The sequence below is a fragment of the Phaseolus vulgaris genome, chromosome 10 (assembly GCF_000499845.2).
Source record: "Phaseolus vulgaris cultivar G19833 chromosome 10, P. vulgaris v2.0, whole genome shotgun sequence".
Classification (NCBI taxonomy): Eukaryota; Viridiplantae; Streptophyta; class Magnoliopsida; order Fabales; family Fabaceae; genus Phaseolus; species Phaseolus vulgaris.
Window position 1 is genome coordinate 35,812,764 of NC_023750.2, and position 14,512 is coordinate 35,827,275.

The window sequence follows — 14,512 nt, forward strand, 5'->3', positions numbered from 1 at the left end:
ATCAAAATAATTAAAAATAACAATAAAGTAAATGAAGTTAAGTTTATTTAACATAAATTAAAATAGGAGATAAGAATATAAAAGAAAGCAAGTTGACTTTAAAATTAATTTTCACACTTAACTAAATTCAACAATCTTATCAGAAATATTCAGTATGTCATTTTTCTCTAAGCATTTATTTATAAAATATTTATTTTTGATTCCTTAAATTAATAAAAAAATTGATTAAAACAAAAAAAAACTAATTTTCATTTGTTTGTGCATTCTTTGTTACGTGTGTGTGTTGATGTCCATTTTTATGCATGTGGGGTTCTGTCTCGAGTTTCGCCAGATGGGGCTGCAAATTTGCGGATTTGATTGCAGTAGTTTGGCAATTGTTTACGCCCAATTAATTTTCACTCCCAATCAAAATTTTAAAACTTCATTCTCCCTTTATCTTCTATATTATGAAAATGTAGGTTGAGTTGCAGAGAAAGTTGGTGTTCTCTGATGTTTGATGGAAGTAGAGGATGTGTTTTTGTGTGATGGTTGAGGTGGATTGTTTCACTGTGAGATAAAAATACATTTACACTAATTTCTGCGTTTTATTTGAATTGAGAAAGTTGAGAAAGTTTCAGATAAAAATATCCGAAAACTTGAATGTTAGCTTTCGGATTCACCCATCCGGAATTCATTATTATTCACTCCGGATATACAAATCTGTAAGCAATTAAAACTTCCAGCTGAAAGTTCTGGATGCACATGTACGTAACTGGAAAATGAGTTCTGGAGAAAATGATCCGAAATGTGATAGGTTGATTAAGAACATTTTAATCTTTTCATGATTAATTGGGTGATTAACTTTATTTGTAGTTTTAGTGCAGATGGGGTCCTTCTTTTCTTCGACCATGCAATTGTTCCTTTTTTATATATAACTGGAGCCCACCAATATTTGCTGCAATTGGGCCCATCAAATAGCATGCAAATATAGGGTCCACGGATTTGATGTGTCTTATTCCTTCATGTCTCATTCTACCCAAGATATTAAATTACAGAATTACCCTCCATCATTTAGAATATGGAATTAGGTTAGCATTTGGTAAAGGCAGTTTCTATGTAGAGTGGGGGCGGCGACGGACCGCGACTGTGATGTACGGTGGGTGGTAGTATTGGACAACAACACTTTCAGATATACATATTCATAAGGGTTATGGATATTCAAATCCACAAGCATGACTTGATTTGTGATTATTATTTTTATGAAAACTTGCTTGTATATCATGATGCCATATTTTATGATGCATGGTAAGATGGTGAGAACTAGTGGAGTAGAATCCTCTAAGGCTGACTATGTGCGACCAACTACATCTGTGAAAAGAAAGTGTGTTGGTCCTAGTAATTAAGTTGAAAATGAGTTATTTGAAGATAATGTTGAACATAATAACGTTGAACATGAAGAAGTGGAAATTGAGATGAAGGCTATCTTGGAGGGCCAGCGGATAAGTTATTGTTGGTTAATTATGAAAAGCAAGTGACAAGACAATTATGGGATGGTGTGGTAAGTAATGAAGATTTTATATCACTAGTTAATTGAGCGTGTTATGTATTATATTGAAATTTTAAAATGGTATTCATTGATTAATGTAGGATCCTGGTGAGCTTAAAGTTGTTTCTCATGGGAGAAAGGTGAATAAGTTGGGAACACCATATGAGCGAATAGACGTTGCAGTGCAAACGTCTGACTTAGGTGGTCTCATACATGTAAGTTATGAGAATGTAAACATAGGATTGCTTTGTGCATTCGTAAAGAGGTGGCATGCAAAGACTAACACATTTCATTTACTTATTGAGGAGATGACTATCACACTTGATGATGTGTCAAATTTGTTGCATTTGCCCATTGTTGGCCAATTTTATACCTATCAGACCTTAGATGCAGATAGGGTAAAATAACCATCTTGTTAATCGAATCCCAACATAAACATAAGCCCCCCATTGAGTAGGGGGCTTTAGGGTTTAGGTAAACCTTAGAAAATTAGGTTAAATAAGGGGTTAGAGGCTCAACCCTAGTGTGTTAGATTGAGAGGAAAACACCATTGAGTGAATTGTAACCCAATTGGGAGAATAGAAGGTGCTAGAAGTATGTGTGGCTAATTCTACCCTTTGGGATTGAGTTCTTAATTGATTTTTGGTATTGTTGTTTTATTTCTAAATTTTCGTGACAAATTGAGAATCTTAAATCTGATTGGAAAGTATTCTTAGGGTTCTAACCTAAACAACAATATTTAACCACAATCATTTCAACATTCTTCTTAATTGTTTTGTTTCATATTTAGCGATTATTGTACTTGATAATTCATTGTTCCTTGTGGGAACGATATCCGTCAATTATTACTTCTGACAAACGCGGTGCACCTGCCGTAGAAAGTCATCACCCACACTCCTACATTCATGTACAATTACTAAATTATCCTTGGGACTTTTTAAGAACCCTAGAGGCAGCAAAGCACCCTCACCATTTTTCTTTCTTCCTTCTCTGCAACTTTGGTAAGTAGCTCTTTCCAGCAACGTTGCGTTCGGAGAGGAGGGTAAGTTAGTGTCTTTTTTGTTTCCAAAAATGGGCAATCCGTTTTTCTTTTTGCAAATTAGGGATTCCATAATGACATGGTGACTCTTCGGGATTGACCAGTTCATAATACCAAACCGAAATAGGTGATTAAGAATTGAACCAAAATATGTTGTTCAAAATGAAATTGGATTTGCAAATCCGATATAAGGTTATGTGCAATTTTTGTGTTGATTTAGAGTTCACCCATATAACTGGTTGATGTTGTTTTCTATTTGATAACAATGAATAATGAATCAAAAGATTAATTTTCTTATATAATGGAGTTTCCATTGATTTTCAAGAAACAAGAAATGCTCTTGTTAAAGCATTTGATCTTTCACTATCTATTCTCATAGTTGGAGTTATAAATGTTGACTTAACAAGCATGGAAGTTTAGTATCCATGCTTGTCCAAGTGTTTTCCTTAGACCCTTTTAATTATTCAATAGCATGACAATGCTTTGTTGCTAGAGAGAATGAATAGATACACTTGTTTGTTAACATGTGCTAAATGCTGATAATGGGCGTCGATTAAAGAGTTCTTATAATCATGTAGCTACACGAGATTTAGTACAATTTGATTCTATGAGAGAAGTACATAGTAAGTATCAGTTGCTTCTCAAGTTAACTTGCTTTGCCTTTTGAGTAGATAATAAGCACAATATATCAAACAAATAGTTACACATGTCATGTCTCCCATTTCTCTTGCTTCTTTTGACTCCTCCAATTTGTTTTAATTTATTTCATTTAAACGAATTCTCTTTCATGTGTATTTAATAGGTGGACAAATATATTTTGTGCAAGTTCTTTAGGAAGAACTACCTAAAGATTTGTTGTCTTTCATGCAAAGCAAACACATCTAGCCTCAGTCACGACCTTCTCACTTCCCTCAAGCATCCACATCCTCCATGCGATAGATTTTATCATTACAGACCACCAACAAGCTATTTGTTCTTATTTCAATAGTTGGTCACAAAACCGATTCAATTTTAGTGGCCAAAATTTTAATAAATAAACTAATTTGAATCTCTTCAAATTTGATTTATTTATTTTATTAAAACGAATAGTAAACAGAAGCAAGATAAATTTGAGATGTATATCAATGTAAAGAGTTTGCTTGGGAAATATTATATAAAAAAATTCACCAATTTGCAAATCAAAATAATGCATTTCGAATAGGCCATTTTGGAATATTTTTTGACAGAAAATGCTAACTTACGAATTACCCATTCTAGAGTGCATTTATATAATTCTAGATTACCTAGTCTAGATTACCTAGTCTGATACTTCTCATAACCCAAAACCTCTACACTCCATAACTACCCAAAGCTCTTAAACGAAACTCATTTCTTATCCCCAAAAACAACTAAGACTTCAAAAGGTAGTCACACCTCCACCCTTAACACACCCTCTACCAGCGGCAACAATCATAGCGGAAAAACAACCCTTCCATGGAAGCCATCAATGCTACCTTTAAAATAAAACTGTCAGGACTAATTTTGGTATTTTGTAAAATTTAAGCGTGCTGGAAGAAAAATGTAGGGGTTCAGGAAGAAACAGCCATTTTTAAATTTGGACCCATACGTTGGCCCATCAATTATACTAAATATCACTCAGCTTTTACATATACAAGCCAACAGTTTTTATTTCCTTTAAAAACGTTTGGGCCAGTTAGTTCGGCGGAACATGTCTACTATTTGCCACTCACGTTTTCATATCTGTATCATATTTTAGAAGCTCATTGGATTGACCCAGCATCTTTGCTATTTCCACCCGCTCCTTTTTTATACACCTATCAGCTTTCATTTTCTCTCAAAGGTGGTCGTTTTCATACACAGCAATTGTTTTTTTGAAAAGGGAAATAATAATAATAATAAATACAAATATAATATTGACTTTACGTGCAAATAAATTTCAGAGATTTACATAACCGCACACATAATCTTCTATTTGATATTTAAAAAAATAATAATATGACTCTTCTTCAAAATATATGTTTTTTCTTAAATAAAGTTCACGCAAACAATTAAGTATATTAATGTGTAATTTACACTATCTATGCTTAAAAGAGTTAAATATAGTTGTTCACACTATCTTATACTCTAATTATTGTAAACTACAAAAAATTACAAATTCTTAAAGACATAAAAATTAACCTAGATATTTACCTTTAGAACAACTTAGTCCTAATTTTCATTATGAATAGAAAATTCATGCAGTCTGTGGGACCTAAATAAAAAATTCAAAAATATTTTCATTATTTTCACATGCTTTCCTTTTAGGAGAAAAGTAAACATTTTTAAAACAAGAAAAACTCACATTATTTTTATATATTTAATTAAATGTATTGTCTTCAAATAGATGTTATAGGGTGCTAACACCTTTCCCACACCTAACTGAGTCACGAACTCTAAATTTGGTGTTGCAGACCATTTCTTTTGGTTTTTCTAGAATTTTCCGTAATAAACTATGGTGACTCCTCTGTTTTTCAAAGTTATTTCACTACCTCATCGTGATCCCTCTAAATTTTCAACAAGCGTTCAAAAACAATTCATTAACAAAAATCAGAATTCAAAAAGATTAGACCTTCTAACACACTGTTATAGAGAATCTTAAGAATAAGACTTCTTTGAACATAGATCTCATAATTCATTGTGAAATCATAGGAGAATTAACCCAAAGGAGTTTACTTTTCCATGCAGAGGCAAAACGAAAAGATTACAAAGAAGAAAACAAAAAAACTAAGAAATGTTAATGCTTTGTTTTTTGAATGTTGTTGTGAAGTTTGACCTTTCTCCTTGAAGCGAAGCTTGCATCTTTTTATAGGTTTCTATGCTCCAAATATCTTGGAAATATATTTTGATTCAGATATTGTTCACATTTTTTCAGTTTCCAACCTTCCAAAATTCTCGTATTTTGTTTTCACTTTTACTGTGAACTTTGTTTCTTCATATTTTTGTTGAAAATTCGCTTCCAATTCTTTTTTTTTAGATATTGTGGGTTTTTTCTCTCTCATTCTTCTACTCAAATCTTGTTATCCGTTTGGACTCATAGAAGCAACTTGAACTTTTTCGTAATTCAGCTCACTCACAATGAGAGACGATTCATTCAGATAATTTAGTTAGAAAATTTTATCAGATCGTCTATTTTGAGAAAATATTAGGTTCTCTTAAGATTAATAAAAATAACAATTAAGATCAAAGTAAATAAATTAGACTTATTTCAATTAAAATAGTGAATTCATTAATAATTATAGTCCAATTAAGAATCTATAATTAGATTTATTGTGGCTTCATTATTTTTATCTTTTATCAGTTAAACATAAAATTTATTATAATACATAAATAAGTGTTGATTTTATAAACTTCAATTAAACTTAAATTCCTGTAATTATTATTAATAGTATAAGTATTTATGATATTCTGAATATTGTAATGTCTAAAATATATAAAAATTTGAATTGTAGTTGTTTAGAATGGTACGCAATTTATTTGATTTGAATGAGAAATTTGGAAGGTATAGTAATGGTAGGGTAGGCAGAATCAAGGTGAAAGTTTGTTTGACTTTCTGGTATAAAAGAAAAGAAGGCAGAAAGGAAGGATGTTTTGATTTGTATATTTGTTATTGTTTTTATTTTAGTTTTAAACATATTTGTTTTTACTTTATTTTATTTTATTTTAATTTACAGATTGTTGTTATTATTCTAATTCTTATTTTGAATTTATTTGTTTTTATTTATTTTCTGATTTATTTTGAATTCTCTTTGTTTTATTTAATTAGAATTTAATTTTCTGTTTATTTTTTTAAAATAAATAAAATTATATCTTGTTCTTCTTTTCTACTAATAACTTTTTTAAGAGGAAAGCAACATGGGAGAAGCACAAATATCACCTCCTAAGAAGAACTTGGAGATTATGACATGTACCCAGAGTCAAGACATTCTTTTAGTATTGCAATATCTACTATCGTCAAGGCTTTGGAAATATAACCCGATTTTCTCACTCTCATTAGTTTCTATCAATTTAGAGCAATTGATCATGAGGATCAATATTTACATTTGGACACCTTTTAAGAATTGGTGGGAATAATGGGTTTTCAATCAGTTATATTGAAATTGTTTATATGCGCTTGTTTCCTTTCTCATTGGCAGAAAAAGCTAAAGAATGTGATGTGATTCCACTAGCCATATAGAGAATGATTCTTGACATTCTTAGGAATCACCTTGAGCTGGACATTATAGAGGCACTTTTCTTAGAGTTGGATCATTGTTCTAAGACAAGAACTCACCAAAAACTAGTACCAAATCCCAAACTCATTTGGATGCTCCACATATTGTCAAATTGAACCAACAAAGAGAGGTAAAATTGAAAGGACCGAACAGAATTGAATAAGCAAACATATGAACCGAACAAAATGAATTTAGAAGGCAAAGAACAAAACATAGGTGCTGGAAAATTAAGAACAGCTGAACCAAAAACAAGACAACAAGCTTAGAACAAAGAATTAACAAAGAAGAAAGGAAGGAGAGAAGAAATGCTCATGAAGATGGAAGGAGGATGGATGATCTCGCCACTAGTGTGGAATGCTCCTAGATGAGAGTGATGCCGCCACTTGAGGACTCCATTGATCCATCAAGATAAGACTAGAGAAGAAGGCTCAAAGCTCTCCAAAGTTCACTCAAAATTTGAGTAGAGTTTTCTTAGATTAATTCCAATCTGAATTTTACAAAGAGAGCACCTCTATTTATAGCCTAAGGTGCTGAAAAGTAAGCTACACAAATTCAAAAACTCCCTCCTAAAAAGCTTCTAGAATTTGCGCCTAAAACAAAGCATGAGGAAGGTGTGATCCCTTCTCTCACTTTGGCACCTCCTTATTTACTCCTACACCTATCTACTAATACACCCCCCCTCCTAAAGCTCCTAACTAAAGCCTAAAAGATGCTAAAACAAAAGAGGTTTCTAATGTTTCCCTCTAAGCACCTTCAACTAAAGAAATTACAAAAAGAGAAAATAAATGTCCTCTAGCTCCCAAAGCTTTGAACATGCTTCTTGTAATCCTTTGAGGTGGACTTTGACCTCCATGGGCGTCCTCCATTTGTGCCTCCACCTCTTCTTGATCTTGTTGATTGGCCTCCATGTCCTCTTGAGCTTGATCTCCATCAGAATGACTCAAATCACTTCCAAATTAGAGTCTCACTAGCTGGGAGGATGTAGAGAAAAAAATTCTGCAAAGATCTTTTCCAATCTCTCGCTACATTAAAGCAAAGTCTGAAATCTCTATGTTCAGACAAGGAGCAGAGGAATATTTCTTTGAGTCATGGTAAAGATTCAAGATAATGTTGAGAAAATGTCCAAATCATGGGTTTAAAGATATTGCTCAACTGAGCATATTCCTTAATGGTTTCAGATCTGATATGAAGATGCTCTTAGATGTCGCAGCTGGTGGCACAATGATGACTCTTGATGCAAAACAAGTAACGAGGCATCAACTAATTCTCAAGCCCAATATGATGAACGAAGTATTCAGAAGAAAGTGTGGCTCAAAGATGCATTCTTTGCTCAAAAAAAAATTTTGACATAGCAGATTGAGCAGCTAAACACATAGATGACTAATTTGCCCGCCAAATTACATGTTGTTCACTCATCTCAAAGTCAAAATCAAGAACTAAGATGTGGATTGTGTGGAGGTGATCATTCCAATGGGCATTGTGCTTATCAGAATACTTCATCTAGAGAAAAAGTTTTTGACATGGAAGATCAAAAGATATTTTTTAACAACACCAACTACTAGATCCTTCGTTCCATGAGAGAATGAGCAAAATGGAAGATATTACAGAAAAGTCTACACAAACAGTATTGACTATGCAAAAGAATGTTGAGAATTTGGAAGCACAAATTGGGGAAATTACACAAGAGTTGAGGGAACTCAAGGATAAATGTAAGTCAATCACTACTAGAAGTGAAATAGTTATAGGAAGGGGGATCGGTGATAATCTACAAAGTGAGGAAAGAGACATAGAGAGTAAAGAAAAGAGAAAAAGTGAGGAAAGAATAAACAAAGAGAAGAGAGAGAAAAAAATGAGAAGGTACCGGAAGAAAAGAAACTTAAATTCCTGTAATTATTATTAATAGTATAAATATTTATGATATTTTTTATGAGAAAAACTCACGCGGAAGCAACACACACAATCATGAATCAACTGCAAAAAAAATAAACAACACAAGATTTAACGGGGTTCAGTCACCAACTACAACCTACATTCACACGGGCAACTATTAGGTTTTCATTCTATCATGTTGCACACCAATTACAAGTACAATGATATCTTTAAATAGAGATTATAAAAGGGACACAATGATTAAGCTCACTCACTAAACATGGTGTATAGTCAACCCAACCCAATTGGTCCTGACTTTATACTCAATAATCTCCCACTTGGAGCCACGTTGCACATCAATTACAAGTACAATGATCTCTTTAAATAGAGATTATAAAAGGGACACAATGATTAAGCTCACTCACTAAACATGGTGTCTAGTCAGCCCAACCCAATTGGTCCTGGCTTTATACCCAATAATCTCCCACTTGAAGCCACGGAACAATGTTCATTTGCGCTTCAACTGTGTACAATGATTAAACTCACTCAGTAAACATGGTGTCTAGCCAGTCCAACCCAATTGGTCTTGACTTCATACCCAACAATTTTGAATATTGTAATGTCTAAAATATATAAAAAAAAAGTTGAATTTGTAGTTGTTTAGAATGGTACGCAATTTATTTGATTTGTATGAGAAATTTGGAAGGGTATGGTAATGGTAGGGTAGGGAGAATGAAGGTGAAAGTTTGTTTGACTTTCTGGTATAAAAGAAAAGAAGGCAGAAAAAAGGTGTTGATGAAAGGAAAGAGAAGTGAAAGGGGTTCATGAAAGGTAAGCTTCTTTTGTTCTTGTTATGCATTCATTGTTCCTCCTTCTCTTATATATAAGCTGAATCAGTCTTTTCACTTTCATATTAAGATTTTTTGAATTACTTCTCTATTATGCTCCTTAGTTCTTCTCATCTTCACCTTTATGCTGAGTTTCAAGAATGGGTTTTTGAGGTCCATATTTTCTCCATTTTTGTAAGATTTATCCCTTTCTTTCTTTTTTTGGAAGATAAATTGTTAACAACAACTTTTTTTGTTTCATGATTTCTTCTTCTCCTCTCTTTTGTCTTTTCTTTTCTTTTGGGGAGTATGATTTCTTCTTCTCCTCTCTTTTGTCTTTTCTTTTCTTTTGGGGAGTATGGAGATTGATGTATCAGTTTGCACCTTTTTTTATACTTTGAATTAAATTAAGCTCCCGATTATTTATTTATTTTTCTTTATTTTCTATGTATATATAAAACTAGAGTCTTAATAAAAAAATAATTTCATTAATTTTTTTCTTTAGTAACTATTGTGTGTTTATTCAAAAAAATAATTAGTATTAATATATTATTAATCTTTCATTTTTTATTTTTTTTAAATTTAAAGATTTTTTTAGTGAGTATCTCAAGACGGTATATTAATAAGAGTTAAATATGTTTTTCCCTTTTATTGAAATTAGTTGTTATCCTAATCAAAACTTCAAATTTATTGATTAATTGTAATAAGAAAACTATTGGAGTAGATCTTTATATTTTTTTTACGTAATAAATAAATTTTTATTATAAATTATATTATTATATTATTATAATACTATAATATTCTAATATTGTAACAGATGAGTAAATTATAAAATATTTTAATATCTTAATTTACACTTAAAAATATATTTTTGTCATATAAAAAATCTAAAGTATAGACTAAAACAAAAATAAAGTTAACGTAAAAGTATAAATTATTGAATTATGTCAAATATTAATTAAATTTAAGGACTAAATACATATTAAATTATTAAATTATGTCAAATATTAATTAAATTTAAATAAAACTAATGAAAATAAAAAATTTACAATAAAAATATATCTTTTTTAATGTTCTAAAAATGAAATAGGAAAATATTTATCATACTGCACTGTTTAACCGAAGAAAAATCGTGCTTTCTTTTATTGTCTAGATTACGTTCAGGAATAAGTTTCATAACTTTTAAGAAATTAAAAATATATTTAAGTCTAAATTATAAAAAGATAATCAAAGAATAAAATAATGTTCTATAATTTGGAATATAAATAAGACATTTCTTCATTTATTTTGGTGTGGATATGTGCACATGTTTAGAATTCAAAAACAAGAATGTAATATATTTATATTCTACAGTAAGAATTTCTTACTCTGCAAATTGGAGAGAATTTTAACATGGAAGAACTGTTAGACAAGTAACTTATTTCATAAAAAATACATTGTTTAGTTGAAATAAGCACAAAAGGAGAAAGCCATTTTTTGGCTAACCATTTCTTTCTATTTTTTATTTTTATTTCAACTAAAATTGGTATTAATTGTTCTTAAATCTATTATATACATTAGTTGTTCATTCATTCATTCATTTATAATGATAAAATAAAATAAATATATAACTTTGCTGAAGAAGACCATGTCCTCTGTTCTGAATTTGGAATTTTCTTTAACAATCTTCTGTTCTGTATTGTGATATTTATTAATACTAGGATAAAGGATTAATTAATTCGCGGAAGAAGATCAGATTATGTTTTTTCAAAATTCATGATGATTAATTACAAATGGATCAAACTTCAAGAACTATGAATACATTTTCACCTATATAGAATACATGAGAATAAAAATTTAAATAAAATATACACAAATTACAAGGAAATGAAACATTTGTCTTTTTCATATTTAATAAGAGTTGCAGACTTAGCAGATAAGCATTGTTACTGTTAAATTTTTCTTATTATAAAAAAATATAACATTAACAAGGACAACAGGTTTGCAATAATTGACTTGAAAGTTGAAACTGAAGATGGGAGAAGCATCAGAAAGGTAGAACCTTAGAATTCTTGCTGTTTTTCAACTTTCAATCTTCAGTTTTATTGTTGAACTCAAAGTCTTACATTTTTGTGAATTCCTTTTAACCTTTGTGGGTTTGAATTGATCAGGTATGCAGTTGTGACAGGTGCAAATAAAGGAATTGGATTAGAGATAGTGAAGCAGTTAGCCTCAGCTGGGATCAAGGTGGTGCTCACAGCAAGAAATGAGGAGAGGGGTCTGCATGCAATGGAAACAATAAAAGCCTCAGCTCTATCTCACCTTGTAATGTTTCATCACCTCGATGTGGCTGATGCAACCACTGTAGCCTCTCTGGCTGATTTTATCAAATCTAAATTTGGGAAACTTGATATTCTGGTAAAATTCATCTTTGATTCTCCTCTCTCCCCCTTTTCTTTTTCCAAGTTTGGTTGTAAATGAAGTTCTGTCACAGCAATCTTACAAGTGCAGAAATGTTTTCGCTTAGTTTTCTTTTTGTATGATTCTGAATGTTATTTTTTACTTTTTTCTTATTTCCCTTTGCATGTGGGTGTAATCATTGTTGGAATGTTAGTGCTGGTTCTGCATGTTAAGAATGAGAAATATTTTTGGTATAATCTGTCTTCTTTATGTATCAGGTTATGCTCTTCTGTATCATTAGCATTTGGTATTAAGTAAGATTCAGTTTCGAGTTACCAACTTGAAAGATTTCTTTCATATTTAGTTATCGAGTAATGTTAGAGATCACACATACACACTAGAGATTAAGAACATTTCATATATAAGTGACTGCAAACTTCATTTTCATCTTATAAACTGATTTTATATGATTGAGTTAGGTTTAAAGTTCACAGTAATTCTAAATTTTCTTGATTGCTTTAAAGGGAATCTCATGACCTGTGATTTTGGATGTTTGCATATTTCATTAAGGAAAATTGTACAATGCAGGTTAACAATGCAGGGATTGGTGGAGCAGTAATCAAAGACATTGATATATTTCCTTCAGTTCTCCTCAACCGTGGGGTGAGTATCTAGGCCTTCTCAAATGCTAGTTAATAGACGAATTGCCCAGAAAGATTTTATACTATTCAAGCTCTCTGAATTACAATATCCTTTCTATTAAATAGCTTATCCTTAACTTGATAACAAAGTGAAAACTTTTATCAATTCTGATTAGAGCTCAGGCATTTCATCTTATCTTGATAATATTCAGAATGTTGGAATTTGCCCTTTTTGCAATGTTAAAGTGACAGTACATGAGAAATGTAGTTGTTAGAAAGGTTGTGATTGGTTTATTTTGGATGAAGGAACACTATTGGGAGTTTTGAAAGACTTTCTTGATAGAGTGTTGTCTATTCTGCAGATTGTATCGGAAGAAGATGGAACAAAGGCAATGACTCAAACATACGAGTTAGCTGAAGAATGCTTGCAAATAAATTACTATGGAACTAAAATAACTGTAGAAGCACTTATGCCCCTCCTCCAATTATCTGATTCACCAACAATTGTGAATGTATCATCCACTATGGGACAGTTAGAGGTAGGCAATAACTTCTTTTGCCAATAAATACTGAATGGTTTTGCATAAAATCTGACTGGAAAGTCTAAAGAAAGATTAAACTTGAAATTCTTGTTTTAGGTAGCTGACTGACTGAAAGGTGTACCTACTCTTCTAGACTTAAGATACTAATAAATTCTAGATTGATCTTTCTGTATAATAGCCAATTCATATGTTAACCTTGAGTTTAAACAAAAATAGTATAACATCTTCCAAGTTTCAATCATTCTTCAAAAGGGTCTTGTAATTTATAATTAGCATAGGTGCATGCATAGATATGTATCTTTGTGCATCTCTTTTACAACTTAAAAAAAAATGAACAAAGTAATACACTAAAAGATGATAGCAAATGTTGTTTACAGTAGAAGGAACAAGCCTGGTTATAACAAGTGGATCTCCACTCTAGTCTGAAATCATATGATTGCTAACACCAGCTCTAGTTAGCATTCTATAAGATATTCAACCAAAATCTTCAGTTTATTCAAAATTTTGCTATAATAGATATTAGTTTATTATTGCATCTCCTTTCCTTTAATTTTGTTGAGGTTTTATTGCTTAATGATGTGAAATTCAGAGTTTCCCTAAAGAATCATGGGCAAGAGGAGTGTTGAGTGATGGTGATAACCTGACAGAAGAGAAAGTGGATGAAATAGTGAAGAAGTTTCTAAGAGATTTCAAAGAAGGTTCATTAGAAAGTGAAGGGTGGCCTAGGTATCCAGGTGCCTATATTGTGTCAAAAGCTGCTATGAATGGATATACAAGAATCCTTGCTAAGAAACATCCTTCATTCTGCATCAATAGTGTTTGCCCTGGTTACGTGAAGACAGACATAACATCCAACACTGGCCTCCTCACAGTTGAAGAAGGTGCTGCTAGTCCTGTCAAGCTTGCACTGCTTCCCAATGGAACTCCATCTGGCTTCTTCTATTACAGAACTCATGTGGCTTCCTTTTGATTTCTGATAATGCAATTTTAAGGTTTGAGGGCAAAACCATTCGTTTTGATTCTCTATTGCTGAACCTATTTCAAGCACATTATATCATGTTGTATTTGCGTAATGGCATTATCATGTTGTCAGTTACTTGTATTGAGCCTATTTAATCTATGTTTTTTTTGTATTAGTCAGCATGTGCCATCAATTAAAAAATAGCATAAAATTAAAAAAATATGGGAACTAGATCAAACCTATGCAAAAACAAAAAAACTCCCAAAAGTAGCCTAAACAAACTACATTGAGAGTTTAAACAAAACAAAGACAGACAAGAAAAAAAACAAAAGAACCTTCTTTAATGAGTAGCTCCCAAAAAGACAACAAAGAGGAGTGATTGAATCTCAAAAATTTAATCAGATGGACCCTCCCTCTTTGCATTCAATTCATATGATATTGTTACACGTCACTATCATTAATTTTTACTATCACTAATT

The 14,512-nt window shown here is 31.5% G+C and overlaps 1 protein-coding gene, 1 long non-coding RNA gene and 1 pseudogene across 5 annotated transcripts; 2 read left to right on the plus strand and 1 right to left on the minus strand.

Annotated features, from left to right (window-relative positions):
• The first annotated feature begins 320 nt into the window (after window positions 1–320).
• On the plus strand, window positions 321–1,980 carry LOC137818439 (uncharacterized). Its single transcript, XR_011082074.1, has 3 exons — window positions 321–1,142; window positions 1,290–1,537; window positions 1,627–1,980. It is a non-coding gene; the product is annotated as an uncharacterized lncRNA (long non-coding RNA).
• Window positions 1,981–7,844: 5,864 nt separating this feature from the next.
• On the minus strand, window positions 7,845–7,950 carry LOC137819922 (small nucleolar RNA R71; annotated as a pseudogene).
• Window positions 7,951–9,396: 1,446 nt separating this feature from the next.
• On the plus strand, window positions 9,397–14,208 carry LOC137818431 ((+)-neomenthol dehydrogenase-like). Of its 4 annotated transcripts, XM_068621873.1 has the most exons (7): window positions 9,477–9,514; window positions 9,636–9,705; window positions 11,490–11,544; window positions 11,661–11,907; window positions 12,478–12,552; window positions 12,893–13,069; window positions 13,662–14,208. In XM_068621873.1, the coding sequence occupies exons 3-7, from the start codon at window positions 11,525–11,527 to the stop codon at window positions 14,040–14,042; spliced, it is 900 nt and encodes a 299-aa protein (XP_068477974.1). In that variant the 5' UTR covers window positions 9,477–9,514; window positions 9,636–9,705; window positions 11,490–11,524; the 3' UTR covers window positions 14,043–14,208. The 4 variants fall into 4 exon arrangements, with proteins under 4 accessions (XP_068477973.1, XP_068477970.1, XP_068477974.1 ...); XM_068621872.1 differs by lacking the exon at window positions 9,636–9,705 and having other exon boundaries at window positions 9,397–9,514; XM_068621869.1 differs by lacking the exon at window positions 9,636–9,705 and having other exon boundaries at window positions 9,421–9,514; window positions 12,460–12,552.
• The last annotated feature ends 304 nt before the right edge of the window (window positions 14,209–14,512 follow it).

Bases quoted from the DNA above. Each gene is read 5' to 3' on its own strand.
- LOC137818431 (XM_068621869.1), top strand. From the start codon at position 11,525: ATGGGAGAAGCATCAGAAAG. The intron at 11,545-11,660 runs GTAGAACCTTAG...TGAATTGATCAG, and splicing joins ATGGGAGAAGCATCAGAAAG to GTATGCAGTTGTGACAGGTG. The intron at 13,070-13,661 runs GTAGGCAATAAC...TGTGAAATTCAG, and splicing joins CCACTATGGGACAGTTAGAG to AGTTTCCCTAAAGAATCATG.